Here is a 9,910-nt window from a genome sequence, read left to right as displayed (position 1 = left end):
TAGGTAGACTACATTAACACCTAGTGGCAAAATGCTGATTTTTTTCCTCGTAATTTATAGCCTTTGGTATTTACCAGTCAATAAATTTAGGGAATGAATCTGGGAGGGGGTACCATCAAGACAAATAATCCAATCTTCTCAGAAAAAAATATTCTCCAAAGCAACAGAAATTACAGACATTTTAAAGTAGTTTGTCTGGAAAAAAAAAGAAAAGAAAATCGAAAACAACCTAAATCTTGAAAAATGAACAAAAGAAAAACAAGATTAGATTTTAAATGTGACAAACTATCAGTTTACAAATGGGTGGTTATAAAGATTTCATGTTACTATTCTTTCTAGTTTTTCCTGTATGTTTGAATATTTTATAACAAAGGTCATATTAAAATTTGAAATTGAGAATTGTTGATGTCCTTACCTTCCTTTTGGAGGCACTAGCAGAAGCAAAAATGGAACCTAAGGCTAGGAGCTAGCACTCTAGAGCCGGACTGGGTGTAGCCCAGTGGGAATATGCCCACCGAAACCGGCACTGTAGACTTGTCAATTTTGTAACGAAATGCTCACAGGTTCCGTTTTGTGGCCATATAGCTGTTTGAATCTGGGCAACAGAGTAATCATTTTGGAAGACTTTTTTGCTTTGGAATTACGAAAAAGAGAAAATTTCTAGAAATAGGATTTTTTGAAGTGTCATTACAGCCAACATTGAGAAACTTAACACTCAACTCAGAGCAACAGTGAAATAATAGAAAACTTTCAGAACCAATGTCTTAGCCTTCAGTCTTCCACAGCTCTGCTTGGTGCATATGGCATTGAACCAAAGCTGTCGTGTCCCAGAACCTCCGAAGAGAGGTGGACGACACCCTCCAGGTTATAGTGCTTTATCTTGCTAGATCCTTTGACCCTGTCCTCTCTGCTGGGTACAGGTGGAAGCCTGCTTTTGTTGTGGAATGAGTTCTCAGAGAGAGCAGTGGTTCAAACAACCCGGCTTAATCAAGAGTAGAGAAGCAGTCAGCAGTCCCTCACTAAGTCAGTTATGGGAAGCTTGCACGCCACTTTGAAGTGGATGGTGCTAAGGAGAGAATATTTTGGGGGTGAGGTGTACAGGACGGTTTTCGGCTGGGGACGAGCTAGAGATTGCACCCACGTCCGTTGCTTTTAGGCAGCAACAGGAGAAAAGCAACCGGCTCCCTTGGAAAAACCTCTGGCTTCGAGAGTCTGCGCAGGCGCACTCGGCTTTCTCACATTGGCCAGCGCGCAGGCGCCTTCGCAACGCGGTCGTCAGCGCTGAAAACCCGGGGCAGCCGCGGGCAGCTTCTGCTTCCGGGTCACGCCTTGACAGCGGCTTCCCGGACCGAGCTTTGCCCCGCGGTTCGGTGAGTGCGGCCGTGGGTGTGGGACGGCGTGAAGCCAGGTCCCCAGCCGGGAGCTCCGCAGCCAGTAACGTCCCTAGCCGCCCGCCCGGCCTGCGGACCTCCGGACGGCGCCGCCATCCCCTGCCTTTGCGGGTTGTGGGGGCGGGGACAGGTCGGTGTCGGCGCCGCGGGGCTGCAGGCTCCGGGGACTCGCTCCTGGGGGTCTCCGCCGCCAGGGACGCCGCAGTCCTGGCATTTCGTGCCCTTGTCCCGGTCCCTGAGTTCGGCCTGGCCTGGCGTCCGCGAGCCCCCAGCAGCAGGTGTCATGGGGTTGGGTGCCCCCGTCCAGACCCACCGTCCCCTCAGCCAGGCCTAGGCCTGACCAGAGCACGAGCTCTTGGGTCTGTTGTCTTTCAAAAAAAAAAAAAAAAAAAAAAAAAAAAAGACGATAGAAAGAAATGGTGTTTACTGTGCATTCCGTAGGGGGAAAAAAAAAAAAAAAAAAAAAAACAGGGCATGGGGCGCGTGAGCCCCAGCTGAGGAAAGAACCCTCCAAGGGTCAAACTGCAGGGTTTGCTGCCAGCAAGGGGCGGCGGCGACGTAGATTATCTTGACCCGTCCTGACAAAATTTGAAGTCACTGTTTCACCTGGAGCTTCACGGTAGCAGGAGGTGAACATCTGCCATTCTGCCATGCTCTAGATTAGAGTTCTTACCCTGGAATCCAGGAACACCCATAAAATGAGCTCCGGGTTTAGTGTCATCTGCTTAACCGTGTACCAGAAATTTAACAGAACCACTTCAGTCCAAGCTTCGCTTTAGCCTGGGTTTTGTCCCCTCCGTCCACACCATTTTTGGAACACGGACTCAAACCCACCTTTGTGGCGGCTCCCCTCCATGCTTACAAAGTGCAAGATACAGATAGTTGATGGTCTGAAGACGGGGAGGGAGGCACTAGTGTTTGAGTGCTAGGAATTGAAAAAAAGGATTTGCCAAATTCTAAGGAGAAGCCACTCTATTTCCAAGCCATACCCACAGCCGTGTACACCCTGAGACAAATATAAATGGCCACTGATTAGTAGAAAGAAACTAGTAAAGTTAATACTATATTATATAATGTATAAAGGGATATCCCACCACAAAAGAAAATCTGTATTACAAAATTGCTGAAAACATTTTTCATATTCATGCTATCCGTAAATGCATATATAATTACAAAAATTATTAGGTTCCAAAGTTAAAGTTTTTGCTTCTGGGTCACACTTTGACAGCAGCTTTGCTGACCCAGAGGTTTAGTGGGTGGATCCTGAGTGCTGGACCAACCCAGTGTGAAGTCAAGTAAAATATTGGTTTAACAAATGTATGTTGAGGACTTGGATGTGCCAGACACTAATTTAAAAGCCTTCCATTACCTTAACTCTTGAGGGGTTAATATTCAATAAAAACGTAGCTGGTCATCAGAGAGTATCCAGGTTTATTTAACATCCTAGCAACTATTATAATCTGCCTTACTATTGCAGGAGGAGGTATTGATTGGCCACTGAGCTCCTTGACATCTGTTTTTATAGTGGGAAGCCCTCAGAAAATGCTTAGCCCTGAGGACAGGTATACTCAGCGATATTGTGTATGCCTAAAACGTGTTTGTTTCAGGCAGTCTGGAGCATGTGGACACACTCTGAGCCTTGATGAGTTCCGGGATGTGGTGTATTATAAACGTGTTTGTTTCAGGCAGTCTGGAGCATGTGGACACACTCTGAGCCTTGATGAGTTCCAGTATGTGGTATATTATGCAGAGCATTCAGAGCAAATACTCCCTCTCAGAACGCCTGATCCGAACAATCGCTGCCATCCGTTCCTTCCCACATGACAACGTAGAGGACCTCATCAGAGGGGTGAGTGGGCCATTCTTGATAGAGCAGACCTTTGAATGGGGAAGTGTTAGAATTCCTGCTAAAGCCTCATAGGTTTTCAAGTTGCAACCTTGATTTGAGCACATACTCCATGTTCATCAGTGTTTAGCATGGTCATTAAAATATGTTCTCCCTAACTCTTGCTTCATCCTCCTTTATGTCCCTGATGGCTTTCTTCATAAAATATATTCTAGATAACCCGACTCATACGTTTTTGATTTCATTTTTTAACCTGCCAGGGTGTGATGCACGCACATATGTGAAAGCCATGAGGTCAGTCTTCTGTCCATGTTCTATGGGGGTGGGCAGTTAAGGAGGCCAGCAAAGTGGAGATCAGTTTTTAAATCCTTGGAGATTTGCTTCAAAACTGGCTGATGGTGATTTCAGGACAGATTTCACTTTCCTGCTTGGTACGACAGCTTTCCGTTTTAGCTCCACAGCAGACACCGCCCCCTGAAGTAGATAGTAATTGCAGATTAAGAAAATAAGAGACTAGAGAGGTGGCCCAGTGATGGAGAGAGGGCACCCACCAGGCAGCTCACAACCACCTGTAACCGTTCTGATACCCTCTTCTGACCTCTTGGACACATGCCCATGTAGAAACTCACACAAGGACACACATACACACACACACACACACACACACACGGCATAATTAACAATACGTCTTTTAAAAGAAAGGAAGTACTTTCTCTGATCTCTAAGTTCTGTGGTCAGTGATTCTGTTAAAAGACTAGTACCCTAGAGGACTTTGGTGCCCTTCCCCCTTTGAAGAGAAGCTACCAAGTAATGTTTTAGAAAATGTAACCATGTGGGTTCAGGGTCAATGTTGCGCACCTGAGGGAGGAAGGAGTGCCATAGCTTGTTCTCAGCATAGTGGGGTGGGAGTCTGTTCTCATTCCAGCTCTGCTGCTGAGTCACTCTGGCTTCGGTGAGCCTTCTTTAGCAGATCAGGAGTAATGCTGAGAGTCAGGCCACCGGGAAGAGTTTATAAACACAACATTAAGATGGCCTATAGTTAGTGAGGGTCATTTGTTGAATCTCAAAAAGAGCCTGATAGTTCTGGCCTCAGTCTGAGACTCATTCTCATAACTTGCAGAACACAGTGAGCATAGAATGTGTGTAGCTGGGCCGGCTTTCCCACAGGTTTTACACGTAAGGCCATGTCCTCAGAAGTGTCCGGGCAGCCGTTTTGGCAGGCTGCGTTGTGGAGAAACTTGATCTGGGGACATGGTTTCCTTTTCTTCCTCTTTAATATTCCCTTGGTTTGAGTACTGGAATTCATTACGAGAACTAATAGGTACTTGTAGTTAAAGTGTATTCAGGCTTAGGAGTCCCTTCTCCATCAAGTCCCTTCTGTGGCTTCTGAATTCCTTCCCATAGGGAGCAGACGTGAACTGCACCCATGGCACACTGAAGCCCCTGCACTGTGCCTGCATGGTGTCGGATGCTGACTGTGTGGAGCTACTCCTGGAAAAGGGAGCAGAGGTGAGTGACATTTTCAGTACTTTCAGACTGATGAGCTTTAAAAATTTGACCTTCGTCTTTCTTAGAATTTCCCTTTGCACCTTCCAGCTTACTTTGTAACTCGTGGTGACATTGGCATATCTGTTACTAAGGCAAGGTATGATCATAAGTCATAGAATCGTAAGATGATTCTAAGGATTTTATCCCTTTGCCTTTCTTTTTTCCTTCCCTTAAACTGTCCATGGTTCCAAGAAGGAGTTTTGGTTCTCTTTCCTTCCCTGCCTACCTCCTGGGGTTGTTCATATTTCCATTGACTCTTCTCCTGTGGACTATACCATTACCATAAGTACAGCGGCTTCTCAACTCCACCTAATCCTAAGCCGTGTAAGATACTCTTGGACTTGTTAAATTCTGAAGATTATTATTTTCTTTGTAATGTATCTTAATATAAAAATAAAAAAATAATTTTTGAAAGTAGACTCTTGGTATTGGCATTAAGCAATGTAATATAAAGAATGATTTAAAAGAATAGACTCTGAGCCAGGCACGGTGGTATGTGTTCACCTGTATCCCAGCACTGGGAGGGATGAATCAGAGGACTGAGTTGGAGGCCAGCTTGAATATATAACAAGACTCTGAAGCTGACCACCTCTCCTCCCCAAAAGGACTTTGGAACCAATTTAATGGGTTCCACTTCCAGCACAAGTGCTTCCAGTTGTATGACCTTGAACAGATTCCTTAATCCCTCCCTTTGCTTCAATTTCCCCATCTATAAAAAAGGTATGTGTAAAATTGCAAAGTGTATGGATTGCTGGCCTGTAGCAGTTGCTGAGTAAGTACATGATGAATTAATCTAGCAGCTTTGTCTGTTGGTGAGCAGTCTTGACGGTGGTGTATGCTGAGAGCTAATTTGAAACAAGCCATCATCAAGCAAGTGTGCCATTCCAAACACGCTGGACAGTAAGCAGAAGAAGGAAGTCCCACCGTAACATTTCCATATGGCCATGCTATTCTCTGCAACACTAGTTGGTCTATAATCTTGTGGTTAGATCTTTTTGTAATGTAAATGACCCTAAAGTGAAAAGCCCGTTATACCCTGAGTAATTAATATCAGTGACCAAAGGGAAAATGGGGCTTAACAAAACAAGATGTCGGCTCCATTAGATGGTTTGCTCTGGCTATACTGCACAGTATCGTATGGAAGAGATCTTAAGTCATCTGTAGATTAGGAATTTGAGGTAATGATTGACTCAGTGAGGCTCCTGCCATTTCAGCACTGGAAGTTTGTGCTCTTCCTCCACACAAGGTCATCTGAGACCTTTGTAGGCTTAAAAGAGCACAACAAAGAGGACAGAGTTTTGACTTCATTATTTTTTTTCTGGTTTCCATTAATCACAGGATAGAGAAAGTATTAGGTTAAATAATCCAGAATTTCTCTCAGAGCAGTATTAAAGACTTGGACTTGATCTTTCCCTCTTCCTTCCCTAGTATGGCAGAGACTAATAGAGTAGAGAAGTGAACACTGCAGTCCTGCCGGCCAGTTAGTATGATAGTTGGCTGTACTTTGACAGTTCCTATTGTTCCCATATATGTGTTCTCATCTCGATCACCAAGACTCCTCGAGAATTGCATATTCTCTTATTGGTGAGAGCTTTGCATGACAAAGGTAGTGGGCAAATCCATGCAGGATTCTTTGCCAGACTCCTTTTTTTCTTCCCAGTAACCAATCCACTGTAAAATACTTCCTTCCTTTCTGTAGGTCAATGCCCTGGATGGTTACAACCGAACAGCCCTCCACTATGCTGCAGAGAAAGATGAGGCTTGTGTGGAGGTCCTCTTGGAATATGGTGCAAACCCCAATGCACTGGATGGCAACAGAGACACCCCGCTTCACTGGGCAGCCTTTAAGAACAATTCTGACTGTGTGCGGGCTCTCCTAGAGAGTGGGGCCTCTGTCAATGCCTTGGATTACAACAATGATACACCACTCAGCTGGGCTGCCATGAAGGGAAATCTTGAGAGTGTCAGCATCCTTCTTGATTATGGTGCTGAGGTCAGAGTCATCAACTTAAAAGGCCAGACACCCATCTCCCGCTTGGTGGCTCTGCTGGTTAGAGGACTTGGAGCAGAGAAAGAAGACTCCTGCTTCGAGCTCCTTCATAGAGCTGTTGGACACTTTGAGTTAAGGAAAAATGGCGCCATGCCAAGAGAAGTGACCAAAGACCAGCAGCTGTGTGAAAAACTGACTCTGTTGTGCTCAGCACCGGGAACTCTTAAGACTCTTGCCCGCTATGCTGTACGCCATAGCCTGGGTTTCCAGTACCTGCCCAATGCGGTGAAGGGGCTTCCACTGCCAGCTTCTTTGAAGGAATACTTGTTACTCTTAGAATAGCCTGGAGGAGACATGTCTGCCATCGTGCAGGCAACTCTGGGTGAGGTTTTCTTTACACTACTGTCCTTTGTCATGGAACACAGAACAGAACTTGTTCCTGCTGTGCGGTTTATAGATTTTTGAGGCAGCACATCACAGCAGTAATGTGTGCACCATCTCCCCTCCCCAAACCAAACCAAAAATGAGAAACTCCCTGCACTTCTGTTGACTGTTTTATTGCTTAGTTGCCTTTTGATAGTGAACCCTGCAAAAGGTCTTCCCCAGTCCCTGTAGGACACTTTGGAGTCAACAGTATAACTAAATTTCCCTAGGAAGATATAAAGTACTCAGAGTATATGGTTTTCCTTTGGAGCCATGGATAAACATTGTGAACGAATTTCTCCTAAACATTTTTAGTTGATCTAAAGTTCAAGTAAAATCACAAATCCAGTGAACAAAAATTATGTTCAAAGGATGAATACTTGAACTTCAGATAGGGTGTAGAATCAGAATTGGGCATTCAGAGGGGACTGGCTCCTTTCTCCTCACCAAAAGAAATAACCTTTTTCACCTTTTTCTATAGTTTGCCCAAGGGCTAGTCATCCAGCAGTGTAATTTCACAGAAGTATCTTGCTGCTCCCCACAAGAAGACATACAGTCTCAGCAGTCCTAAGCTTGCCAGATCATTGTCTATTGTGGCTCTCCCTGAAACTCCTCTACACTAAGGGGCCGAGCATGAGTTTTCCTGCACCTTAGATGAACATGTTTCTTTAGCAAGGCAAGGTGGGGCACTGCCTTCTCCATGGAGCTTCATTCCCTAAGAGTTTGAAGATGGTTTCTTTCTACCCTCGTGGAACTTTTGCTTTTTATTGAGCTATAGAAAATGGTAGGGAAAGTGGAGCTGGGAACAGAATATGAAAGAGCTTCTTGGGAGTTGGGCTGCCTACCCAAAAAGGACCTGTTTCAGTGAACACTGTTTTTCCTTTTCATGTTCTTAAAACTAGATGAAGTTGATACTGACCTTAAGTTATCTGTATGCAAGTTTGGAAAGCACTTTTTAAAAAGCTGGCTGGAACTACACCCAAATGAATAGGGCTATCTGGCACAGCTAACTTGAAAAAGTATGCCTGCTTTTGTCCTTCACTGTTGCCGGGGTTTGCCCATTTGAAAAAAGAATAAATAAATCCAAAAGCAAATTTGGCAGCTTCCACTGTTTTTCTTTTCCCTGCTTCCTCTTCTGCCCATTTATAAGAAATTGTGTCACTCTTCTGTGTACCTTTCCATCTCTCCTCAGCAAGTGATTCTGGGTTTGGGTGTGCAGGAAAGTGAGACACAGTGTTTTAAAGCTCCTGCTTCTGTAATGCATCCATTTACTCCCAAATTTGAAATTTCTGCTTTTAATCGTTTCTTTTTTTGTTGTTTTGTTTGTTTGTTTGTTTTTTGAGATAGTGTTTTTCTGTATAACAGCCCTAGTTGTCCTGGAACTAGCTCTTGTAGACCAGGCTGGCCTTGAACTCACAGAGAGTTGCCTACCTCTGCCTCCCTAGTGCTGGGATTAAAGGTGCACCACCACCTCCTGGCTGAAATTTCTGCTTTTATTCTTACCCTTAGCTGCAGGGTGTAACTCAGTGATAACACAGGTGATGAGCATGCTCAAGGCCCTAGGTTCAGTGACCAGCACCACTAAAAAGAGATTAGCCAGATGCTCAGCTGTGGAAGACTGGGGTTCAGCTCCTACCTGGTGGCTCACAACCATCTGTAACTCCACTTCTGCTGGGTGGTATGGGGCAGGATCTGATCTCTATAGGATCCTACATACAAACGGTGCACTTAGACTCATGTAGGCAAACACATTAATAAAATACATCTTATAAAAAGGAAAATGCTACACATTAAGGTTCCAAAAAAGCTTTAAAAACGCGAAGGCCAAGATTTTACTCCGTGCTGCTTAGGATTTCTCGAGGAAGGGCTATTTTCTTAGAGGCTGTTAGGTGTAACCAGGAATGAGATCCACTACTGTACGCAGGAGGCCTGAAGGCCTCAAACCTCACAACTATTAAAGGTTGTGCAGGGAAATGAAAGGCTAAAGTCCATACTCCACTCACCAAGACTGGTTAGTTCAGAATGGAACTTGGCATCAGCATTCTTAAGGGCACTAAAGCCCAGACTCCACCCACCAAGACTGGTTAGTTCTGTACAAACTAGGCATCAGTGTCCTTAAAGGCAGCCAGGCTTATTCTGTTCAGCTAGGCCTGTGAACCACTCTAGGTGCCATTCCATTTCTCATCATTGACACCTGTGATATTTGGGAAAGGGAAAGCATTTTGTTCAAGTGTGTTACCTGTTTCTCCATCACTCCATAATTACAGTTGGTGACTAGTAATGCATCTGTCCCATTCAACACAGTTCCACCTGTCTAACTTTGGGAAGATGGAGTGTAGGCTGTTTTTCTTTGTAAGTGGTCTCTGTTTACTACATTTGTTTTCAGATCTTACTATGATCCTAAAATACTACTCTCTATGAAGTACCATTTTTCTTCTGTGATTAATTTTCTACCTGGCTTTTTCTCTTTTCATCATTTTCTCAAAGAACGAGTTCTAGGATTAATGAGTGGCGGCTGGCACTTGTGCCCCAGTGTGCCAGCACTCGCTCTCCGTCCACTTGCCTTTCATGGTCTCAATAGTTGTTTGAATTTGACTAGCACAGTGAGGCGCTTCAGTGTAGTGTTGGGAGCTGTGGGCTGTGTTCCTGCTGCCCAGCTCCCGGCCGCCTGGCTAGCTTATGCCCCGAAATAACACACAAACTGTATTCATT

The 9,910-nt window shown here is 44.7% G+C and overlaps 1 protein-coding gene across 2 annotated transcripts; it reads left to right on the top strand.

Annotated features, from left to right (window-relative positions):
* The first annotated feature begins 1,276 nt into the window (after positions 1 to 1,276).
* Asb8 (ankyrin repeat and SOCS box containing 8) lies at positions 1,277 to 8,292 on the top strand. Of its 2 annotated transcripts, none has more exons than XM_038344030.1 (4): positions 1,277 to 1,370; positions 3,081 to 3,240; positions 4,642 to 4,746; positions 6,485 to 8,292. In XM_038344030.1, exons 2-4 carry the CDS (start codon positions 3,112 to 3,114, stop codon positions 7,115 to 7,117), a joined length of 867 nt encoding a protein of 288 aa, XP_038199958.1. In that variant the 5' UTR covers positions 1,277 to 1,370; positions 3,081 to 3,111; the 3' UTR covers positions 7,118 to 8,292. The 2 variants fall into 2 exon arrangements, with proteins under 2 accessions (XP_038199958.1, XP_038199957.1); XM_038344029.1 differs by having other exon boundaries at positions 3,077 to 3,240.
* The last annotated feature ends 1,618 nt before the right edge of the window (positions 8,293 to 9,910 follow it).

This window comes from Arvicola amphibius, chromosome 9, assembly GCF_903992535.2.
Source record: "Arvicola amphibius chromosome 9, mArvAmp1.2, whole genome shotgun sequence".
NCBI lineage: Eukaryota > Metazoa > Chordata > Mammalia > Rodentia > Cricetidae > Arvicola > Arvicola amphibius.
This window is presented reverse-complemented; position numbering and strand designations above follow the sequence as displayed.